The sequence below is a fragment of the Puma concolor genome, chromosome A1, assembly GCF_028749965.1.
Source record: "Puma concolor isolate L17-30 chromosome A1, mPumCon1.1.hap2, whole genome shotgun sequence".
In the NCBI taxonomy this organism is placed as follows: Eukaryota; Metazoa; Chordata; class Mammalia; order Carnivora; family Felidae; genus Puma; species Puma concolor.
The window spans coordinates 146,287,722-146,312,951 of record NC_141667.1 but is presented as its reverse complement, the minus strand read 5'-3'; the positions used below and the strand labels follow the sequence as shown (position 1 = coordinate 146,312,951).

The 25,230-nt window shown below is 42.1% G+C and overlaps 1 protein-coding gene across 4 annotated transcripts in view; it reads left to right on the top strand.

Moving 5' to 3' along the window:
* Positions 1-13,846: 13,846 nt before the first annotated feature.
* The window catches only part of COMMD10 (COMM domain containing 10), a 219,471-nt gene continuing 208,087 nt past the window's right edge, over positions 13,847-25,230 (top strand). Inside the window, exons 1-3 of one of the 4 annotated variants that reach the window (XM_025924332.2) lie at positions 13,847-13,921; positions 15,484-15,574; positions 24,627-24,737. In XM_025924332.2, the coding sequence (XP_025780117.1) occupies positions 13,881-13,921; positions 15,484-15,574; positions 24,627-24,737 (243 nt within the window). In that variant the 5' untranslated portion in view covers positions 13,847-13,880. The other 3 variants (XM_086705797.1, XM_086705783.1, XM_086705805.1) reach the window with 3 other exon arrangements.

Below are 25,230 nucleotides of genomic sequence, written 5' to 3'. Positions count from 1 at the left end.
AATGAGGCTCATTTGCATTTTGCAGTTTTTAATAACCCATTTTCCTAAAAGGTTTGTAGAGAAGAAAAAAAAATTACATGTATGGTTTTGGCTCCCTCTGCTGGCGATTCTTGGGCACTTTACGTCTACACAAGAGACTTCATCACTGAAATAGATTTGGGATTCTTTTCCCCTGAAAGTTCAATTCAACATTTAGTTTAACATCTCCAAATTTATGACAGCTCTTTAGGTTTGGTAAATATATTTTTATTTTGCTACTCTTTTTTCTTTTTGCTTCAGAACTATCCCTGAAAACAGGAGGCATTTAGCAGAAAAATAGTTTAGAATATATTTCAGATAAAATGCGTAACTCACATGTCTCTCGAGCTGTCGGTGGTGAAGGTACCCAGTGGACTGATATGTGTTTTGTTTTGTTTTTTTAAGTTTCTTCGTTGTTTTTCCATGATCAGCATGTAGGCATGTTTACAACAGTTGGGGTTTTGCAACTACAAAGAGCTGGGGCTAATTGAAGCCAAAAAAGGGTTCATCCCATGTAAGGAAATGTACACGAGCTGGCCTTGGGAAGAACAGATGCCCAGGCAGCTCTGTGGGGCTGGGTAGCATTGTCCTCCAGGACCAATTGCCAGGTGAGCTGGGGGAGAGGCAGGTTGTTAGGTGTCCCAGTAGCTAATTAATGCAACAAACAAGCCAAAGAGGAAGACGTAAGGTTTTTTTTTTAATTTTTTTTTTTAATGTTTATTTCTGAGACAGAGAGAGACAGAGCATGAGTGGGGGAGGGACAGAGAGAGAGGGAGACACAGAATCAGAAGCAGGCTCCAGGCTCTGAGCCATCAGCACAGAGCTCGATGCGGGGCTTGAGCTCAGGAATGGCGAGATCATGACCTTGAGCTCAGGAACCTGGAGATCATGACCTGAGCCGAAGTCTGATGCTCAACCGACTGAGCCACCCAGGCACCCCGGAAGACGTAAGCTTTTAATCACTGCCTCCCTTTAGAGGGAGACTGAAACCAGACAAAGCATGACTTCCCCTGTTCCATTTTCCTAATAGTTGAGTTCAGGTGGATCTGGGCAATTGCTGCCAACGAGCCCTGAACAAAAGGCTTCTGCAGTTTCACACACCCTGTGTTGGGGTCGACAAGCCGGGGGGGGGGGGGGTGGGTTGGGCGGTCAGGTCTAGGATAATGGCTACTGTAGTCAGTAACCGCTGGAAAAGTAATGGCTACTGTAGTCAGAGGGGAGAAAGGTGTCTTTCAGATTCCCTCCTCCTCTCTGTAAGGAGCCCCCACCCGAAGTGCCTAAAGAAGACGTGTGTGTACCCAAAGTCTCAGAGATAGAGACCAAGGAGTGGAGACACTTGGCTAGAAATTGAGATGTGCCAAGAGCATGTGCCAAAGGCGCCCAAGTCTTCGACTGCGACTCCGCCAAATTCAATGCGCTGGCCGCACACCCTGCTGCCATGGGGCGGGCAACCTCCCTCCCTAAGTCTGCCAGGGAAAGCTTTTGAAATTGCCTGTGGTCAGGCTGAAAGATCACACATAGGTTTTTAAGTAGGAGCCGGATTCCTCCTCATTGTTGGGGTGAATCGGCTCCTGGGGTCAATCACTGGAGTTTTAGAGTCCCTGGGGAAAGTCGTTGAGTGGTCCTGAGGTGGGTCAGAACCTACCCTTCACAGACTAAAGGTCCCAAGAAGACAGCATGGAGAGGGAGAAGGGGATTTACCCAAATAAGATCAGGAGCTGTTGCAAAACTGAGAAATGAAAAGTTAGGTGGGTCAGCTCACTGCCCATGTACAACCCCTGCTCTGGTCTCTCCATTCTTAGAAAAAGCAAAGCAAAACCAGTTGTAGAAAAGATATCTCTTGAGGTACCTGGGTGGCACAGTGGGTTAAGCATCTGACTTCGGCTCAGGTCATGATTTTGAGGTTTGTGGGTTCGAGCCCCGCATCAGGCTCTGTGCTAATAACTCAGAGCCTGGACCCTGCTTTGGATTCTGTGTTTCCCCTTTCTCTGCCCCTCCCCTGCTTGCACTCCGTCTCCCTCTCAACAATAAATAAACATAAAAAAAACAAAATATTAAAATAAAAGGTCTCTCTTTAGGTTGATGTCTATTGCTGACCCCTCCCTTTATCTGAACAGCCAGGCTTCTAGAAATAATATTCAAGGGCGCCTGAGTGGCGCAGTCGGTTAAGCGTCCGACTTCAGCCAGGTCACGATCTCACGGTCCGTGAGTTCGAGCCCCGCGTCAGGCTCTGGGCTGATGGCTCGGAACCTGGAGCCTGTTTCTGATTCTGTGTCTCCCTCTCTCTCTGCCCCTCCCCCGTTTATGCTCTGTCTCTCTCTGTCCCAAAAATAAATAAACGTTAAAAAAAAAAAAAAGAAAGAATATTCAAACATTGCCGTATCCATCTTTTTTTTTTTTTTTTTTTTTTTTTTAGCTTTTAAGTAAATTCTACCCACAACATGGGGCTCGGACCCACAACTCTGAGATCAAGAGCAACATGCTCTACCAAGCCAGCCAGGCGCCCTTCAGTGTATCCACTTCTCTGTCACTTATTTCTTCATTTGTCAACTCACTATGTTCTTTGCATTGCACCCCCTGTCCCGCCTCTCCCACTCCAGTCCTCCACCCCATGCAACCCAAACTTCCCTTGCCAAGATCCCCAACGACCCCACTGTGGTTAAAGCCCAAGAACCTTTATATCATTATGTTGGTTGACCTCCTCTTGGTGTTTGATGCTGCTGGCCACACTCTTTGTTTTTGAAACCATCTCAACCCTTGATTGTACCTCTCTCCTCCCTGACGGTTCCTTCTCAGCCTTTCCTGTTATGCATTCATCACAACTGTCGTGAGCCCTTGTGAAAGTAAAGCTCCTTGATACCCTCAGCCTTTCTGGATCTCTCAGCAGGACAGTGGCTGAGAGCCAGGTCTTGAGTTAGCACACGGTGTTCAGGTCCTGGCTCTACCCACCACCGACGAGTGAGTGACTGTGGGAAAGTTATGCAAATCCTCTAAGGTTTGTGAATTTCCTTACCCACTCCAGTGGACCTGCCCACAGGACTGTCGTGACGTACAATGAAATAATGTTCTTCAAACAATGCTGGGCACAAGCATAGCTTGATAAAGTGTGGCTCTCATTGTGTATTCAGAGCATCCACAGTGGCCTGTGTTCACCTCAATCACGACACTTTTTTCCGCCTTATATCTTTTTTTTTAATTTCTTTTTTTTTTAAATTTTTTAATGTTTATTTTTGAGAGAGACAGAGACAAAGTGTGAGCAGGAGAGGGGCAGGGAGAGAGGGAGACACAGAATCCGAAGAAGGCTTGAGGCTCCAAGCTGTCAGCACAGAGCCCGACATGGGGCTCAAACTCACGAGCTGGGAGATCATGACCTGAGCTGAAGTCGAACGCTCAACTGACTGAGCCACCCAGGCAGGCGCCCCTTTAATTTCTTATTGGTTTGTAAATTTCTTGAGTGGGCGGACTGTGTTTTTAAAATCTCAGATCTTAATCTGGAGTATTTTTTACAATTACTAAACCTATGCTGATACATTACTGTTAACTCAAATGCGTACTTTGTCAGGTTTATTAGCTTTTGCCGATGTCCTTTTTCTGTTTGAGACTGTATCACAAAGGAGAAACTTCTCCAGTGTAGACACAGAACCAAGGATGGGTTGTTAGAACAATGAGGTTGGGTGACATGTCACACAAATTCTGTGAATGACCTGGGGCTCTCTTGAGACCAGTTAGGACCTCTCTGGCTATTTGACTTGTTAGAAGGACCACTTTATCTTCAGTGATGCGGCGCTGACTGGTTCTGAAGAAAACTAACTATGCCCCTCTCATCGATTTAGGAACATAAACAGACGCTAAAGGGAAAACCTCTTAAAATCCTGTGTAAACAAAAGAAAAGCAGTTATACCGAAGAGAGAAATGATCAGCATTCTTTTTAAAGGCAATAGTATTCATAATTTACTGTGAGCTTTCCTTTCCCCATACACATACACACAAATCACCCTTAAGTGAATTTTGATGATGATTAATGAATTAAGATTATTTACAAATTACCCTGAGAAATAAGGTTAATATTTGGGTCACTCAAAGTAATGTTAGTGATATGTAACCTCTTTTAGTACCTAATGTACCTAATGTAAAAAAAAAACAAAAAAAAAACCTGGGCACACAGTAATTCATTTATTTTCATTATGTTTTGAATCATGACTTTACTGTTACTGTAAAAATAACACATCCTCATTATCAGAAAGTTCAGCAATACAAAGAAGTACACAGTAAATGGTGAAAAATTATAGAAAATATTGTTATCTTTACTTTAAGTTTTTTAGCTTTATTTATTTTGAGAGAGACAGAAAGAGAGAGCACAAGCCAGGGAGGAGCAGAGAATGAAGAAGAGAGAGGATTCCAAGCAGGTTCCGCCCTGTCAGCTCAGAGTCCAGTGCAGGGCTCTAACTCATGAACCGTGAACTCATGACCTGAGCAGAAATCAGATGTCTGATGCTTAACCGACTGAGCCACCCATGCGCCCCCCAAATTATAGAAAATCTTACCCACCAGAAATATTGTGAACATTTGCCAAACTGAATTCCAGTAATCTCTGTACGCATATTTATATCTAAATCTCAGTTTATATAGGATACATGCCATCTACATATAGACAAATAGAAATGATTTTATTCAAGTGGATAAGAGAAGGAAAAGAAACTGAAGAAATTATTTTAGGTAGTTGTTTCTTCAACAAAGAAAGGTTTGTGTGTTCCTAAAATACTCCTCTAAAGCAGGGGTCTCAAACTCAAGTGGCTTTGGGCATAGACTATAAGTCACAAAGCAAGCTGTAAATGTTAAGTTGCTTAGTATTGTTTCCAAAATAAAAATCTCTCAGATTACATTGCCTATGTCCTCACTGAGTCGGTCACACAAATTGAGCAAAACACCTCCACAGTCCGTGGCCCAGTATCTAGATTGTTACCCTTGCGACAATTAAGAATAGACTAAGAAGTTCTAGTCAATTTATTGCCTGAGTGATGTATTTCACCCCATTTCATATGGGGTGTCTGGGTGGCTCAGTCCACTGAGCGTCTGACTTTGGCTCAGGTCATGATCTCACGGCTCTTGTGAGTTCAAGCCCCACGTCGGGCTCTCTGCTGATGGCTCAGAGCCTGGAGCCTGCTTCAGATTGTGTCTCCCTCTCTCTCTGCCCCTCCCCCACCCATGCTCTGTCTCTCGTTGTCTCTCGAAAATGAATAAACGTCAAAAAAATTTTTTTAAGATAGGGTGAAGTATGTAGAGAGTTTAATTAAACCTTAGTTCTACAATGGATTTAACATTCACTACATGCCAAAGGACCCCCATTCCTGACTCATTTGTTTTCATTAATCTCTTGGTTGGCTTGTTTTTAACTCTCGGTTTCCCCAGAAGGAACATGTAAAAATTACAAATGCAATCCCGTTTGAGCATATGGGAACTTTGGTTAATAATTGCATAGCATATTGGCTGGATTTAGGCATTTTTCTCAAAACTTTGTTGCCAGTGAAGAAGTCTGAGGCTGGTTGATTCTTTTTCCTCTATTTTTTTTTCATTGGATGCCCAAAGAATTGTCTCTTTATCCTTGGAGGTTGAGAACTTGACCAGAATTTGCCCCAGCCTCACCATTTTATATCAGGCTCTTCAGAACACAATATGTTCTTCCATCAAATGGCACATACAGGGTTTCCAATGTTATAGAGAAAGTGTCTTCTGGTGTATGTGTGTTGTAATCTTCCCATAGGCATGAGGCAGCCTCACCCACCCCCAGCTGGAACTGGGTTTGGTGCAGAGCCTGATGAAGGTACACGGATGCCAAGAAGGTGTGAAACGGTTAATTACTCACATAATGAGGCTTTCTTTTATATGTATATGTATATGTATATTTTTAAATGTTTTATTTATTTATTTTTGAGAGAGGGGGCTGGGTAGGGACAGAGAGAGAGGGAGACAGAGGCTCAGAAGCAGGCTCCAGGCTCTGAGCTGTCAGCACAGAGCCTGATGCAGGGCTGGAGCTCATGAACTGTGAGATCCTGACCTGAGTTGAAGTCGGATGCTTAACCGGCTGAGCCACCCACTGACAGTGAGGAGCCTGAGTGGGATGTCTCCCCCTCTCTACTGTCCCAACTCACTCTCATTCTCTCTCTCAAAATAAAAATAAACTTAAAAAAATATGGGGCACCTGGGTGGCTCAGTCAGTTAAGCATCTGACTTCGGCTCAGGTCATAATCTTGCGGTCCGTGAGCTCGAGCTCCGCGTCGGGCTCTGTGCTGACAGCTCAGAGCCTGGAGCCTGTTTCAGATTCTGTGTCTCCCTCTCTCTCTGCCCCTCCCCTACTCACGCTCTGTCTCTCTCTCTCTCTTAAAAATAAATGAACATTAAAAAAAAAAACTTAAAAGAAAACTTAAAAAAATAAAAGAAATTGAATTTGCAATTGTGTTTAGTCTGTTTGTCTCAGTGTCTAATTTACGTATTAGTTAGGAAATGGCATACTTTTGGTTCTCGGTCTCTTTCTCTTATTTCACAATGCCTTCTACGCCGATTTGGATGTTTTTTCAAGTTGTCTCTTAGTTTTCATTCCACAAGTTTATTTCCTTATTAAGTTCTATCTTGAACATTCACATGGGATTTGCTGCTGCCTCTTTCGTCATTATTTTATTCCAGATTCCATTATTTTATTCCATTATTTTATTTTCATCTGCTCTTTTTTTTTTCTTTTTGCCTACCGTTCGCCTCTTTTTCGTAAATTTCTTTCTGTAGGATGATCGCTTACTTGCCGCGTCCCTTTTTCTCATCCAATTTGTGTGGGTCATGGACAGCTCTGCCCAGACCTCTGATGTGGTGCCAGAATTTTCCAGTGCCTGTGCCTGCCACTGTGAGATCTGTTTGTTTTTCCACTCAGGATGCCAGCTTGATGGCTCAGTGTTGCCTTCTGTTTGTCTACAAAAAGCTTAAGGGGAAGTTGGGACCGAGGGTAACAGTTTTTTGGTTTTTTTGTTTCGGTTTTTTTTTTTTTTTTTTTTGGTGGGTGTGACTTTCAGTTTCTCAACTTGGAGATTTTATTCACTGTCCTGTAGCAGGATTCACTCCACTTTTATTTTTTAAGTTTATTTATTTATTTTGAGAGAGAGAGCACAGAGGAGGGGCAGAGAGAGAGGGAGAGAATCTCAAGCAGGCTCTGCTATGTCAGCTCAGAGCCTGATGTGGGGCTGGAACTCACGACCTCATGATATCATGACCTGAGCAGAAATCAAGAGTCAGATGCTTAACTGATACCCAGGCATCCCAGATTCACTCCACTTTTAGGGGGCAAGTTCAGTCCCTGAGCAGGGACTGAAATTAAAATTTTTTTTATGTTTATTTATTTTTGAGACAGAGAGATACAGAACATGAACAGGGGGAGGGCAGAGAAAGAGGGAGACACAGAATCCACAGCAGGCTCCAGGCTCTGAGCTGTCAGCACAGAGCCCAACGTGGGGCTTGAACTTTCGAACTGTGAGATCGTGACCTGAGCTGAAGTTGGGGTCTTAACTGACTGAGCCATCCAGGCACACCTGGGATGCCCCAGGCTTTAGATCAGCCCTTCATTAACTGTGGCACCCCAGACCCTCTGATCCCTCCTGAGCCCTGATGTTCACTTTTTCATTCTTTCATTTCCCCTTCCTATAGTGGAGGACTGGGGTGCCTGTGGGCTTCAGCCAGTGTTAACAGTGGGGGAAGGGAAGGCTGTTTTCACTGCAGCTGCAATGTAACCTCCCCCTGGCTTTTGTCTATGGGTATCTTTGCTTCTTGTTTTCTCTTTTCAGATTTCCAACTCCTTCATCACTTGGGGAATTAGATACAGTTTTGTTTTTTTCTGCCTTACCGCTCTATGCTCTACTTTCCCCTCCGCCCAGAGGCAATAAATGTGTGACTCCTGGAGGCTCCTCCACTGAGTGCTGGATCAGCCCTCAGACGCTTAAAGCCTCCACAGATCTCCCAAGCCTTCCCCTTGGCTGCCTATTTCTCTCCCATTCTGCTCCCTTCTAAACCGGGGAATACATACATTGGGGAATTCTCATGGCTTTGTGGACACCTTTCTTCAGCACTGTTTCAGCAGGTGGGGGATCACCTTTCAAGTCCATCTTGACAGGGGCAGATGCTTTGTTTCTTTTCCCGGCAGACACTTCTTCAAGTGTGTTATTAAGTTAGGCTTCTTTGCTCGTTTGCTGTTGATGGGTGGGTTTTTCTTTTTCTGTTGCGTGTTCGAGGTGTCTACTGCCTTTATTTCCTTTACGAGTCACTGGGTCAAAGGGATGTGTACCAGCACCACACGCAATATGTCTATGGGGGAACTGCCATCAGCTTCTCTTCCTACTGGGTTCGCTGGTGGAAACTACTGAAGAATCCATTAAATCTTTCACATGTCCTGTGTGTAAACATCAGTCCTGTTAATGACATAGGCCTCTGGGAAGTAGGATGGAGAAAAGCAAGTGCCAATTAAAACAGAGGGGTGGGGGCGCCTGGGCAGCTCAGTGGGTTGAGCACCGGACTTCAGCTCAGGTGATGATCTCATGGTTCCTGAGTTTGAGCCCTGCGTTGGGCTCTGTGCTGACAGCATGGAGCCCGATATGGATCATCTGTTTCCCTCTCTCTCTGCCCCTCCCATGCTTTCTGTATCTCAAAAATAAATAAACATCAAAAGAAATTTAAAAATGGATTAGAAAGGGATCTGTTCATGATCACAAAGTATATTTTTTGTTACATTTTAATAAACATTTCCCTCCCGTACTGTCCCCCACCCTCCATTTGGTTAATACTGTGTTTTGTTTTGTTTTGTTTTCCGGGCAAATGTGGCCTGCAACTTTGATGCTATTCCTTTTCTCTTTTCTTTTCTTCTCTTTTTTTTTTTCTTTTTTTCCCCTAAGCTTCTTTCTTCCTTTTCACATCACAGCCTGGCATGCAAATAAATACTCAGAGAATAGATTATGTTCCTGCGTTCCTTGTTCCTGATGGATCTCACCTCAATCAGGCACGTTCACATAACCACCTCATAAATAAAAATATCCAATTTTGAAACTCCATTCCCCGGAGAATCTCTGGAGAAGCTGTAGAACAGACTGTTGCATGTTTCCCGTCTAGAAGGCGTTCTTCAGTTCTACTCCCATTGATCCACTCGCAGTCATAAAGCAAGTGCTGACTACTGAGCTAAAAACAGGGCTAGCAACTGTGACCGCGTGGTGGTGTGGAGAGGGGGTGGTGTGTTCCTTGTGGTGCTGAGGAGGAGGAAAACTGGGCCAATGGCTTCTGCAAGCAAATGCAGCTGAATATGAATTTTGTATTTGATAGGACATGAGTGGCAGGTAGTTTTAGCCCTCTGCCTATGCGATTCTAAGCTACCTTTGAAAGTTCACCTGAGACACTCAACATGAGTTGTAGGACCACAGACACTCACAGGGTTAAGGACCTGGGCCAGATGCTTAGCTAACCCACTACCAGAATAATCTGGGTGTGTAATAAAATGCCCATACCCCCAATCTGACCATATATATCAAGAGCTTCCTTGCAAGGTTGTTTCAGCTGAACTCGGTTGCTGGGGCTCAGATACTAGTCTGTTGGGTGAGTAGGTGTTACCTTTCCTCCAAAGATAACCATTTGCATTGGTAGCTGGAATACTGAGGTGCGGATTTGGGCTGGGCTCGTAGGTGTACCCAGGGTTTACTTAAGGGTTGGAGGAGACTTTTGGAGGGGAGGGAAAGGCTCAGATCCATTGATTGCCAAAGATATAAATCATGCCTAGCAGGTAGAGAGTGGGTGTAGACTATATTGCAGGAAATGGCCATGGGGCCCGGGAGATGGACCTCACCCAGAGGGAGGGACTTCAAACCGGACAAAGGTCACACCCAGAAGGAAGTGTTAGCTCTCAGGACACAGAGGACCTTGCTCCAACCTGTGCTGTCATAGACTTTGGTAAAACAACTAGGCATATGTGAACTAAAAAAGCTGCATCACCAAAGAGCTAAAACATTCAAGGCTTAAGCAACTCTTGTGTTGAGATGCCACTCAAGGAGTTAAGTGTTCTCTGAGTTATGCACCCCCCTCACCCCCAGATATGCTCAACCTTACTGCATCCCAGGCTTCAGTGTATTGTTCAACTTCCCTGACAAAGTGGCTGCTGGGAACTCTGAACTGTTCCCATGGTCTTAAAGCCCTTGCCATTTGCTGCCACCCTTGGCAGGGGAGGGGGTGGGAGAGGACACATCTGGAGATAGGTATGGGCATGAGCTCGCTTCTTCTACAGTTTTTGGGACTTGGATCGTACTCTACCAAACTCATGGAGGCTCTGGATTTTCCAATGATGCCTAAAGGCAACAGGTGACATACCTCGGGAGGACAGGAGAGGTATGAGCCATGGCACAAATTGTGACCAGCAAGAGACAGAAGATTGGAAAGAGTCTGCAGACAAATTTGTTTTCCCCTCACTCCCAACTCCTGGCGGTTCTAAGACACAGTAACTCAAAATAGTGTGTCTGGAAATATCCCACAGTCCCGAGAAATAAACTGGGTTTTAAATCTATTGTAATGCCCCCGATTTCGAATCCGAGAGACCACCAAGGAGCCGATACCGATGCAAATGCACGAGGGTTTATTTGCAAGCTTGAGCTTGGGCCCAAGTATACCCCACACAGTGGAGCAGGGACTTGGACCCCTAGGTTAAGAGGCATAGCAGTTTTATAGGGGCCAGTGGCCACTGAGATTGTAACACACACAGAAAGTTGCATAGTCGTGTCAGTCCACACGCAGGTGGCCAATTGAATTACAATTTACCCTATAGTAACTGTTTGAACTAGCCTATCACTCTGGTCAGAATTGGAGCGCAAGTTTGGCAGGCAAAAGGCGGGGTTTAAGAATTGGCGCGCAAGTTTGGCGGGCAAAAGGCGGGGTTTACATTCTTTGGCGGTTAGGGGTTCCGCATTCCTACATGAGCCGGTTTTCCAGTAAGAGTGTGCTCAGCGCCTTGACTAGGGTGGGGGAGTGTCTTAAGGATTAAGTAGGTCATGTGGGGGTTATACATGAGATGGTGGGTGTAGCACAAAATGGAGTTAGTCTTGCTCTGCTTGTCCAGGGGTAGGGGATTTTTGTTAAATTCCTTGGGTCCCACACTATAACCAACTGGATAACATGCCACCTTGTATAACATACACACACACACACACACACACACACACACACACACAATGTTAGATTTGGTTAAAGTTACAGTGAAGACAACAATATGGAAGAAATAAAATTGGGGGCATTCAGTATGTTTAGTAGTCACAACAGATCAAGGGCAGCCATTCTGGGCTCTGGATCCATCATAAAGTTGGGATGACACGTTCGAGGGTTAGGGGTAAAGTGTGGTCATGGAACTGTGTCTCTAGAAGGTACATATCCTGTTCTCTAGCAGGTGGTAACAGGTAGTCAAGTATAAGGGCTTTTTCATGGAAATATATATGTCTATACTCTAGAGACCACAGAAACATTTTGGGTGAGAGTCTCATGTAAGGGGTGAAATTATTCTCTGCATCAAGCCTTTATAGCAACGAGTGCCAATAAGAAGTGATCACCCTGTCAGTGAAAATGAGAATTACCAGAGACTTTTTTGGTACAACCTTAGAAGTCTGTGCTTTGTGTTATAAAGGAGGGGAGAATGCTTCTTGCACATATACATCACATTGTTAAATTCTTATCACAGCCCAGGGGAGCAGACATTATTCTCACCCCCATTTTACACATCAGAAATAAGAAATTGAAGTGAGGAAAAGTGCTCTGTTCCAAGTTACATGGATTCAAGGCTCAAACCACCCTGATGCCCTTTTGCTCAAAATCCCAGCTATGGTTTTGAAGGAAACAGGGAGGTAAACTTCACTAGAGAGTCAAAAATGCTGGTTAATAGCTCTACTTTAGGTAATGAATGGAGACAAAAGGGAAATTATTCAGAAGTCAAGGGAATTGGGACCCTTCTAAAATTATGCCAGGTAAAGTAATCTGTGTTTGTATCAGAGACCTATAATTTATGTAAATCCGCATACCTCTTTTTCAGATACTGCATAAATTGGGGAGCGTGTGGCGGGTTGTGGAATTAAATGTATTTGTATGTGTTCGACACACTGTATAATTGACTCAATTATCCATGTGGGGATTATTCACTTTTAATTTGCAATCTGGCTTCTCCCTTCAGTTAGGATGTTTTTGGGCTGCTCTAGGAATGCCAACTAATTTAAATAATAATTTAAGTAAAACATAATTAGGTAAGAAAATTACATTCAATCTTTTGCCAGCTCCTGAAGATTCTACAGCTGAAATGGAACTCTAATTCACTCCCTGCTTTTTATTTTTTCCATTCTCCAATGCTATTTTACTACCACAGGATTTTAATGCTTTCCATAGATTATTGCAATAGTTCCCTGTTTGACTTTCCTGCTTACCTCTTTCCAATCCAATCACCATTCTGCTGACAGTAATCTTTGAAAGACGAAAAACAACACACAGGCACGCACACACACGCGTAATCAATAGCAGCTCTCATCACAAAAATTTCTTTACTGGAAAACATTAATGACTCCCCATTTCTCACTAGCTCAAGCGCACACACCATAATCTATCATTCAAGAATTCATGCCACCTGCCACAGGAAGTTTTCCTCATCCTAATGCTCTACCTCCCATGCTTTACCATTCCTCCCACCTCTGAATCCCTTTAACACACTACGTGTTTTTCTCTAAGGCGACAAAGGTAATCGCGAACCCATGTTGTATCCCTGCTCTACTGTGAGATTCTAAAGAGCAGCCTCTGCGGGGATGCGTCTCTCCTATTAAGCAGTACCTAGCTCAGTGCGGCACCCCAAAGGGGCACAATAAAACTTGTCCCTTTGAACTGCTGGCAAGCCTTGAGGGCAGGAATTTTGGTCTTTTGCATCCCAAGTGCCTAGCATAGTGCCTGCCTACAGGGCCTGGTGCTCAGTAACTACTACGGTACATACTACATGCGAAGGTACATACTACAAGCTCTGTGGGGTGCCCTACAGAGTTCCCGGCAGGTGGATACTGGAAGGGCTGATCGCACAGTGCCTAGGCTGGTAGCGCAGACTTCTACTGCGGGATGTTGTGTGACACCCCCCCCCCCCCACTGGTTTGGGGGAGAGTGTTCCCCTTCCTGCCCCCACGCAGCACAGGCCAGACGCTGGCTGGGATGGGGTGCTCACTCTTCGTTAAAAAAAACCGTGTATGTACATGTACACACACCTAAATATATGTTTATACACACCTACTCCATAAAAATACACATTCATATCCAAATTTGAACTGTGCATGCCTACTCATACTTGGATTCTTTTGATAAGCATAGTACAGTGCCATAATGCATTTTCCTAGTAACATTTTCATTTCTCTAGCTTGCTTTAGCTTATTTTATTGTAATAACGCAGTACGTAAAAAATATACAAAATACAAGCAAGGACTATGTTATCAGTAAGGTATCTGGTCAACAGTAGGCTATTAGTACTGAAGTTTTGGGGACATCAAAAGTTATACTTTTGACTTTTGGCGGAGAGGCACCCTTAACCTCCAGGTGTTCAACGGTCAAATGTGCATATATAACAAGTAAATAGATAAATATAAATAAGTTAATATGCGAACAGGGTTAAGGCAGAACACTGCCGATTGGGAGGGTGGCTGGGACCCTCCCTTGGCCTGGAGGACCGCCGGAGAAGACCCGGACCTCGAACCTGAGGGGCTTGGGCCTTCCGGCGTTCCGTAGACCCGCCGCCATTGGCTGAGCTGGAGACAGCTGACAGGCGGCGGCTGGGCGTGAGAGCTTCAAACATGGCGGCCACCACGGCGCTGATCCTGCCGGAGAGCCCCAGGTAGTCGCCAGAGGTGGCATGGATGGGACCGACGCAGAGACTCCCTTGTTAGCTGTCGCCTTTGGCTCCGAAGCGGGGCGGGCCCTGGGCTGGAGATACCGCGGTGCGGCCCTGCAGGAGTGCGGGGGACTGTGGGTGTCTCGCCTTCTCGGTGGTTCACTTACGTGGGGTTACAATGCGCCTGGCAGCTGGGGTCAGTAGGACAGTGTGTGATGTGTGTCACTGTTCCCAGAGTGTGGGATCAGAAGTACCGAAGTCTGCCTGGAGTAGTGCTGAAGCACGTGGAGAGCTAAACAGTTTCTGTTTTCAACTCTCCTTCAGGCCTGATTGCGAGAAAGGTTCCCATTAGTGCTGGAAGGTCTTTAATCCCTAACACGTGCCATTACCCCTTTTCAATCAAGATGGACTAGGCCTCGTTTTGGGCTAGTAAGGTGCCTAAGCAGAATTTGGTAACGTTGCTTTTGATTTCATTTTAAAATTTATTTTTAGCTCATTTCTACTTATGGTAGGGAATCTCGGCTGTCCAGGGTGGTGATATAAAGTTCTGTCTTAAAATACAATTATTGAAGTAGAAATGACTCCCATTTCATGAAAAACAAGTAATAGTGCAGGTAGTGAAGCGGAAAAAGTTGGACAGTAACAATTTCCTTGCGCCTGAATTGGGCAGGAATCTTGACGAAGAGAGTTGTCATTTTAAAGTTTTTTCCCTTCCTGGATTCCTTGAGTTCTGACAGCCAGTTGTTCTCCTCATATCAGTGTCCTGCTTAAGAGCCGCCACGTCACTAAGCCATATCCAGTATGATGCAGAATTGTTATCACATAATTTAAAAAAAAAATTTTTTTTTTTCAACGTTTATTTATTTTTGGGACAGAGAGAGACAGAGCATGAACGGGGGAGGGGCAGAGAGAGAGGGAGACACAGAATCGGAAACAGGCTCCAGGCTCTGAGCCATCAGCCCAGAGCCTGACGCGGGGCTCAAACTCACGGACCGCGAGATCGTGACCTGGCTGAAGTCGGACGCTTAACCGACTGCGCCACCCAGGCGCCCCTCTTATCACATAATTTAAAGTTGATGATTACAGGAGAAGTAGGGTTTTAAAACAACTGTGTGCTGTTACCCTAAATGATTTCATATGTCATATATACGTTGTTTTATCGCCTTATCTGCCATGCAGTATTCTTTGCTTTGTATTTTGGTGTAACTGCCACTTTCCTCCTTCTCTTTCCATAGTTCCATTGTGGGTTAAGTGGATATTAAATATTTACTGCTGAGTGATTAATGGCATTCCCCACAGAGGGCAAGCTTCCCCTAGTTGTCTGCCTCGCCCAAAAGAAAGAGAAACTTTGCCAAATGGACTTTTTCAACACAAATACTTTTTGGGAGGCATCTCTTTGGAAATGTCCTGCCTCTTTTGCTGGCCATCATCTGTTTTTCTTTATAGCAATCAGAGTTGTTGAAATGGAAACTTAGAGACAACTGCAGTTGTAGACAAGCATGCTTACAGCAAGTACAGTTCCACCTGGAAAACTCATTTTAAAATTGTTTTACACATTTATTTAGCATGAAAAAAGCAGTGTCGCTGATAAATGCAATAGACATAGGAAGATTTCCACGATTGCTCACCCGAATTCTTCAAAAACTTCATCTGAAGGTTTGTATTTTTGCATTTCTATAGTTTATAATACTTTCTTGTGATTGCACTGAAACTCTTTTGTTTGTATTTGAAAAACTTTTTGTGAAGTATAGTGTTCTCCAGTGTGTCCTAGGGAACACAGGCTCTGTACAAAATTTTGTAATGTCTCAAAAGTTTGAGAAACTCTGTCTTCATTAAAGTTAATCTTTTTTTATTATGTAAGTTTTCAGAGTGTATATATATATTTTTTTCAGAGTATATTTTATGATAGTGTTTACAGTAAATATTTAAGGGTGAATATGATGTGCAAAACTTTTCAAACAAGTTTGACCTTGCAACTGATGTCTCATGGTATATATTTTGGGACTCAGGTTCCGTGTAACATGCTTTGAGAATATTCTGATTTCGTTCTTCCTCTTAAAAATAATGCTTTTGGGGCTCCTGGGTGGCTAAGTTGGTTACACATCCAACTTCAGAGCTCAGGTCATGATCTCACGGTTCATGAGTTCGAGCCCCGTCAGGCTCTGTGCTGACAGCTCAGAGCCTGGAGCCTGCTTCAGATTCTGTGTCTCCCTCTCTCTCTGCTCCAACCCCTCTCATGCTCTGTCTCTCTGTCTGTCAAAAAAATAAATAAACATTAAAAATTTTTTAAAAAATGCTGTAGTTTTCTTATCACCCCAGTATTTAATCTTTCCTTTAATCTTTCCCTGTCACTTTTATTTCAAGGGTGTGGTTATTTTGTACAGATTAATGTTTAGTGATTCACTGCTTGGTCACCAACCTAAGTTAACTTCTTTTTCAGGTTATAAAAATTTAATTCCATCCAACACATGTTTATGGAGCATCTAGTAACTGCTCTTCCTGGTGGTACATGGCATCACCATTAAATGAGAATTAAATGCACTTTTTTTTTTTTAATTAGTTTTTATTTTTATTTTTATTTTTTAAAATTTTTTAAATGTTTATTTATTTTTGACAGAGAGAGAGACAGAGCATGAGTGGAGGAGGGGCAGAGAGAGACACACACACAGAATCCGAAGCAGGCTCCAGGCTCTGAGCTGTCAGCACAGAGCGTGACACGGGGCTCGAACTCACAGACCGTGAGATCATGACCTGAGCCGAAGTCGGACGCTCAACCCCGAATTAGTTTTTATTTTAAATTCCAGTTAGTTAACATACAGTGTGATACTAGTTTTAGGTGTAGAATATAGTGATACAGCACTTCCATACTTCACCTGGAGAACCTGGACCCTCTTCTCTTATTTTTCCTCAGAAGCCAGCTCATTTCCGAGTCCCTTCTCCCTCTTAAGTGTCTCTCAAATCCAAGTTCTCTTCATAGTCTTAGTTCAGATCCTTAATGTCCCTGCCTTAGACTGCAGTAACTGCCTCCAAACTGTTACCTCTACCTGAAGTCTACTCCCTCCTATCACTTCTTCATAATGCTAGTCCATTTATCTCTACAAATATTTTTTCCTAAAAAAAAAAAAAAAAGAATTCAGTGTATCTTTACAGTGTTTGAAGTCGTCATTGACTTCCTATTGCCTCATGGAAAAAGTTCAAAATCTTTAGAATTGTATTGTAATCACGTTATAACAACATTATAATATAGCCACAGGCTTTATTTTCCCATTTTGCAAGTGCTCCAGTCACACCGGGCTGTGCACTTTTACCAGAATATGCCATGAACTTTTCCAACTCTGTTTCCATGCATATACTCTTTCCCTTACCTGCAATGTCTTTTTTTCCCCTTTTTTGTTGAATAGACTGGATGTCTCAAGGATCTTGCTGTCTCACTCTCAGCACTTTGTTTTCTGTGCTTCTAAAACACTTGGTTCATTGTCATCTCATTTTAGTCCTGCAGTGTAAGCATTTGTTTTATGATGCCAGGGTCTTTCGCTGACCTTGAAGATCTTGAGCATCATGTCTTACTCGTCTTTATATTTTCCATGCCTAATACACTTATATGGTCTGCACTCAGTAGCTGTTCTTGCAGTTAATTCTTATCCTTGCATGGGAAACACAAAACAAATGCAGGTCCTCTAAATTCCAGGCTATAAGGAATTTGTGATGTAGATGGAGAGACAGGAGGAGCCACCAGAGTAATATAATAGCAGCCACATTCTGAAGTATTTGTGATTCAGTTATGTTCCTCCCTCTGGTAGTGTTCTAATGACTTTGTGGTGTTAATTCATTAGATCCTTACAGCAACCTTAGGAAGTAGGTACTATTGTCATCCTTATTTCATCCAAGAAGAAACTGAGATAGACACCAGTTAAATAATTTGTGCACGGACACACACCTAGCTAGTAAGCTCCCTGGTTCCAGAATCCATCCCTTCAATCCATCCCTGTTTATTACAATCAACCTCAGGAAAGAGTACAAAACAGTACATAAGTTAGTACAAAAGTGAATGATGTAAGCAATCAGTCCAGAAGTTCTGTGATTTCCCGAGCTGGTAGTTGTCTTCTCAAACTTACAAAACAGTGTGGGACAAAAAACTCTCAAACGAATCTTTTGTTCTTTATAATGAGGGAGGATAGGAAATTTGTAGGAAAACGGTGATATGTAGTTTGTCTTTGATCCTCTCAGTCGTTTCTGGGGTTGTGAATAAGTTAGTGTCTATCTTAGAGTAAGTGGGTGGCCAGAGCATTCTATAGACATGCTTGGATGCTATGCCATCAGTGGCAGGGGAGTGAACATGAGGAGGTCTGGTCGTTGACAGCTGAAGCAGTTGAGAACAGAAACATATGCAGGTGATAACTTTGCCAGCTAAGATAGAAAGCAAAGGTGCATTTTTTTTTTTTCCTGGACAGTTTCAGGCAGTGTTCTTCTAGAGGGGTTCCTATTGTGATAAGAGTTTGTAGCAAGTAAAGTTTGCAGGGACATTCAGGATCTGCCAGATTTCTTTTTGTGTTCTTGGTCTGTTAAGTTGGACTTTGCCTTGAGACAAGCAGAGCTCTTAGAACAGTGAAACCTGATACGGGTGCATAGGTGAAGAATTTTAGGGATTGGGTTGCTCTTCTAAATGTCATCAGCTTAACACTTTCATTTTTTTATGGGCTTTGTCCAGACTGGTTCCTTGGAATCCCTAGTTGGAATAAACATAGGGAGAAGCCTTAATCATGGAATATGGGTGTGCTTAGGCATGGGTCTGGGAGTCCTCTTTGAACTGGTCATCTTTCTGGCTCATCCTAGCATATAGAAATACATGGGAAGTTTTGGGGGGGTTATTACTAAAGCCCGGGAACTAAATGTCTTGTATTGTGCAGAATGGTCCCACAAGGTTTGTTCCCGTGCTAATGGAGTCTGCATTGGGAAACACTGACGGAAGTCAGATTAGGGACTTAGAAAGAACAATTTATGGCCTCTGAGTTTAAAAGAAGAAAAAAATAGCTGTCACAACTCATGCAATTAAAAAAGCTCACATACTTTGCTCCACTGGAGAGACTTGTAGGCCATCTCACAAAGCCTGTTGGTCCAGCTATGCTGTATGTCTAATTCTGAGAGATCAGTTCTTTGGATACCTGGCTGTGGCAAACTAGAAACAGCAAACTGGGGGGTGAAGATGCTGCTGTGATGGGCGTGGAGGCAGTTTCAAGAATTGACTTATAAAAATCAGACTCAAGAAATGTAAATGCCCAGAAATCTGAGGGTTGGTTATTTACTTATTTATTTATTTATTTATTTATTTATTTATTTATTTATTTATTTTTTCCTGAAGTGAAAAATCATTAGTGTATCTTAGGAGTTCCTTGCAATACTGTTCATAGAATTCTGATGCTCATCATTGTGACGGACTCATCATAAGAAATTAGTTTAAACCAATATACTTTGTTTACAAAAGTCTAGAATGGGTGTGATACGTTTTAGAAAGATTGCTTTCATAAGTTGGAAAAAGAATTCTTGTATTTGATAGATTCACTTGTGGAACCTCTGTATTTCCTCATTATGACAGATAGAGAAGTCTCAGTATGTTAACATAAAGGACAATCACAAATGTGAATCTCAGCCTATAGAAATGCCTAAGAATTCTTCTTGGCTATTATAACGTATGGAGGGTGCCACTAGCATTTAATGCCTGGGACTTTAAGGGTCCTGTGTGCAGGAGAGTCCTGCGCAAAGGAGAATTGGCCCCACCAATCTAGATAAAAAAGAAAAGAGCAGTTCATCTCTGAAAATACATTTATTTTGTAGTTAACATAAGATGGTATAAGTTAATATAGGATGTGTAAGGTCTTCTTACACATGGGTTTATTGGGTAAGAATGATATATGTACACTTTGAATTATAATATTTGGAAAATAGTAGTACTGTGTGTTCTTCCACTGAGGTTTTATGCGTAAGACAGTGAATGTGAGTCAGAGCTTGGGCTCTGGACAGCAGGCTTCTCTGTTTCTAAATCCATACTCTGAGGTTGTTTTTGTTTTTGAGAGCGAGCAAGCACATGAGCAGAGGATAGGGGCAGAGAGGGAGAGAGAGGATCTCAGGCAGGCTCCATGCTCAGCACAGAGCCTGACCAGGGGCTCTGTGTCATGACCGTGAGATCATTGACCTGACCCAAAATCGAGAGTCAGACACTTAACCGCCTGGGTCACCCAGATGTCCCCCCCATGCTCTGAGTATTTAAAGCCTAATTGCTTTCATAATTATTTACCTAATATACTATCTTCATAGAGTAGAAGACATATTTAATTTTCTAAGGAATGTGACCTGATTGCAACTACTGAGGTTAGTTTACTCATCATGCATGTTAAGAAAATGAATTCTTCAAAAAAGATAAAAAAGAAAAAGACAATTTGGAAAAATGGATTTTTTAATTTGCTTTTTTTGTGGCTTTCTAGTTCAAAATTCTTAGAGCGCTTAAATTAAGCATCTTGATAACAAATTTTAGATTTCACAAATAGTTTATGAGTAAGTTTTTGTGTTAAGAAATTTACATAGTGTGGACAACCTGAAATGCCCCCTTGGTTAACTCTGGCTCTCCTTTCATCTTCATTCTCTCCTGTGTTAGTTATTTATTGTTGAATTACAAATTACCCCCAAACTTAGCACCTTAAAACAAGAGTAAACATTTATTATACTCGCAGTTTGTGTAGGTCAAGAATGTAGGAGAGGCTTGACTGCTTGTTTCTGGCTTAGCTGCGTGGTTCTGGCTTGGGGTTCTCATGAAGTTGCTGCCAGATGTTGTTGGGGCTGCTGTTAATCTGAAGGTTTGGCCGAGGTTGGAGGATTTCCTTCCAATATGATTACCTGGTGGGAGGCCTCAGTTCCTTGCTGCAGAGGCCTTTCCTCCCAACATGGAGGTTGGCTTCTTCCAGAACCAGTGACCCAAGAGAGGGAGGTGCTGTCCTTTTTGTGACCTCGCGTTTGATGTCACAGAGCTTCATTTTTACTATATTATCCTTGTTAGAAGTAAGTCATTCCGCCTGGATCACATTCAAGGGAAAGAAACGAGGCTCCATCCTTTGAATGGAGGAGTGCTAAAGAATTTTGAGGTATAATAAAAGCACCACACCTCCCCAGAGGTAGCCTTGTTACCAATTTGGTTTTTATTCTAGATTCTTCATGTGTTAAGAAATACAGACGTGCATACACATGTGCATACACATACACATAGAAATGTGCAGTTTGTGTGTTTTTACGCAAGTGGTGTCGTACTGTATATATTGCCCTGTTGTTTACCTTTTCTCGCTTGCCACTTTTTTAAGAGACCTTTCCACATCACTTCATATAGCACTGCCTTATATTCTTCATGTGTTGTTTTTCCTTTCTGCTTGTGTATGTGTATTTATGGCATATGTTCTTTAAATATATAGAAAAAATTAATACCCACTTTCCATTCTATTTATTAAAAAAACTTTTTTTAATGTTTATTTTTGAGAGACAGAGACAGAGTGTAAACAGGGGAGGGGCAGAGAGAGAGGGAGACACATGGGGTTTGAACTCATGAGCTGTGAGATCCTGACTTGGGCCGAGGTCAGACGCTTAACTGACTGAGCCACCCAGGCACCCTGTCACTTTCCATCTTAAAATTTAAGTTTTGGGGCGCCTGGGTGGCTCAGTCGGTTAAGCAGCCGACTTCGGCTCAGGTCATGATCTCGTGGTCCGTGAGTTCGAGCCCCGCGTCGGGCTCTGTGCTGACAGCTCAGAGCCTGGAGCCTGTTTCAGATTCTGTGTCTCCTTCTCTCTGACCCTCCCCCGTTCATGCTCTGTCTCTCTCTGTCTCAAAAATAAATAAACATTAAAAAAAAGAAAATAAAATTTAAGTTTCTTGGACATTTGTTCTCTAATTTTATAAACCTAGGCCTTAATTTTTTCCCATTGAGAGGATAAAAAAGAATGTATCTTGTTTACCTTCTCTTTTACTCCTAGATATGTGTGGGTTGCTTTTGGTAGACAGAAATAAGTTAAATTGCTGCTTTTTGGAAGCAAATAGAGGTACTTCATGCTTAATATTTATTTGACCCAAGGTTGCTTTTGGAGCAGGGTATTGAATATGTGTTTGGAACTTTTTTTAAAGCTGTATTCTCTATTTGCTCCCATATTTTACACTCCCATCTTATTTTAAGGTTGCATTCCTGATGTACCCGTGGATGGGGGAAAGTAAATATTCCCTTAGCCCCCTTCACTCCAAACCACTTTATTTTTTTAAATATTTATTTATTTGTTTTGAACATTTCTTTAAAAAAAATTTTTTTTTTTTTTTTTTAGAGAGAGAGCTAGTATGTGAGTGGGGGAGAGGGGCAGATAGAGAGAGAGAGAGAGAAGGAAAGAATCCTAAGCAGGCTTCCATACTCAGCATGGAGCCTGACACAGTGCTTGGTCCCCTGACCCTGGGATCACGACCTAAGCTGAAATCAAGAGTTTGATGTTCAACTGACTGAGCCAACCAGGCATTCCTTATTTTTGTTTGTTTACTTACTTGTTTTGAGAGAGGGAGAGAGAATGAGTCAGGAGCAGAGAGTCAGAGAGAGAATCCCAAGCAGACTCTGTGCTGTCAGTATGGAGCCTGACACGGGGGCTTGATCTTACAAACTGTAAGATCACGGCCTGAGCCAAAATCCAGAGTCGGATACTCAACCAATTGAACTACCCAGGTGCCCCCCCCAAACCACTTTATTTAAAAAAAAATTTTTTTTTGCATCTTTATTTATTTTTAAGAGAGAGAGAGAGAGATCGCGCGCAAGAGTCGGGGAGGGGTAGAGAGAGAAGAAGATACAGAATCTGAAGCAGGCTCTAAGCTCTGAGCTGTCAGCACAGAGCCCGATGAGGGGCTCGAACTCACAGATTGTGAGATCATGACATGAGCAGAAGTCAGACGCCCAACCAACTGAGCCATCCAGGTGCCCCTCCCCAAACCACTTTATTAATATAATGCCCTTGGAAATCTTGAGAATGTCTCTCTCTCTCTCTCTCTCTCTCTTTTTTTGTTTGCTGTATTTTTAAAACAAATTTCCCTTCCTTGTACATATTGGGGACACTGAAAGTTTATTTTTGTACCTCCTCAATCACTATTATTATTTTGTGAAAACAGCTTATTTAGCATGTGTTCCAAGGCATCAGATTGACGGACTTGGTTAAATTATAAGTATCCATTGAATTTATTTGTTATTTATTATTTATTTATTTTTTTAATGTTTTATTTTATTTTTGAGAGAGAGAGACAGCATGAGTGGGGGAGGAGCAGAGGGAGAGGGAGACACAGAATCCGAAGCAGGCTGCAGGTTCCGAGCTGTCAGCACAGAGCCCATCGTGGGGCTTGAACCCACATACTGTAAGATCATGACCTGAGTTGAAGTTGGACGCTTAACCGACTGAGCCACCCAAGCACCCCAATATCCATTGAATTTAATACAACACGTGGTTCTGATTATATACATGTAATACCATTACCTTCCTCACATTGATGAAATCTGGTACTCTAGGTCATTATTTCAAGAAGACATATGGTAGTCACAGAAATTCTGAAACTTTTAAGTCAAAATGTTGCTCTTGAGGTAAGTAATTGGCATTTTGGCTAAATTTGGCTCGTGATTTTCTCAGTCATAAAACAGGTAGTAGAGACTGGAAGTTCTGGTGAGTAGCCTCCAAAAGTACGCTAGCTTAAAGCTCTAATGCAGCTTTGGTTGAACAGCCAGGTAGGTGTACGTCATCGTAAGCTATCAAGGGAGGGCTTGTGAACTTCTGAATTTTCTCCCTATTGCTGTTCGGGAGAGGCAGCCATAGGGAGAGTTGTTTTTAGTATATGTGTATAATATAGGTTATTTATTTTATTTTATATCTTATTTTATATTATTTTCTTTTAATTCATTTATTTTTAAAGGAGTTCTTTTTATTTTAAAGTTGTTCAAGTGGTACACGTTTTTCCTTCGTAATAAACTAATGTCTTTAGATCAAGGAGATTATTTTGGATACAAAAGAAAGAAGACTTCTCAGAGTCTGTCTTCTTTCACGTATTGGTCATAAAATTAATGTGTATAATGTGTGAGTTTTGGAAAATATGTATGAAAATGATAAAAAAGACCTAATTTCTTGCTTTATGTATGCTCTTATAATAACTCACATTTTTGCAGAACTCATCAAAATGAAAATTACATGAATGAGTATTTGTATTTGTATGTCTAACTAGAGTACCATATACTTGAGGACATGAACTGCCTTTCTCTGTAGCACATAATAGATACTCAGTAAATATACTTGAATGAGGAAGGTGGACATTACTGTCAATTATTATTAACATTTTGGGGTTTTACCTTCTAGTATTGTTTTTTCTAAACATCCATTTCTTTTGGTAAATACTGGTAGTTTCCACCTCCTATACATCATAGAACTTAAAGTAATGTTTTTTTTTTTTTAATTTATTTAAAATGAGCTTCATTTGGCATGATCCAGATAATGAATTGTACTATGATTTTGAGTTGTTGAAATTTACAAACACATAAGATTCTTTCGCTTTTTCTTAACATTTCTCACCCATGTGTGAATAAAGGAATCTTCAGATACTCTTCTGTGGAGTATCTAAGTTTTGAATACCTGCATGTGTGCTAATAGCTTGCTTTTTGTGTTGTAGGCTGAGAACAGTTTCAGTGAGGAAGAAGAAGAAAAGCTTCAGGCTGCATTTTCTCTAGAGAAACAAGATCTTCACCTAGTTCTTGAAACAATATCATTCATTTTAGAACAGGTATTTTTATTGCCCCAAACCTCCTAAACATGCTTTCTTTACTGCATATCTGTATTGCTATGATAGCTATCAATTTTTTTTATTTATGTACTTTTTAATTAAAAAAAATTTTTTTAAGTTTATATTGAGAGAGAGAGAAAGCACACGCATGATTGCGAGCTAGGGGGAGGGGTAGAGAGAGCCTTTGCAGGCTGTCAGCACAAAGCCCGATGTGGGGCTCAAACTCATGAACCGTGAGATCATGACCTGGGCTTAAATCAAGAGTTGGACACTTAACCCACTGAGCCACCCAGGGGCGCCTATCGCTTTTTATTTTTTCAAAAAAAGTATACGGATGGAAGCTGTGAATATTGTACTTGAGAATTTGAAGGTAGTAAAAATATTTGAATGTATGATTTTTTCTTACGGTATTGCAGTCTACAAAACAATATAAATGTTAAGTAGCATGAGTAAAGTATTTAACAACGTGAATCAGGGCTTCATTGACTTGAGA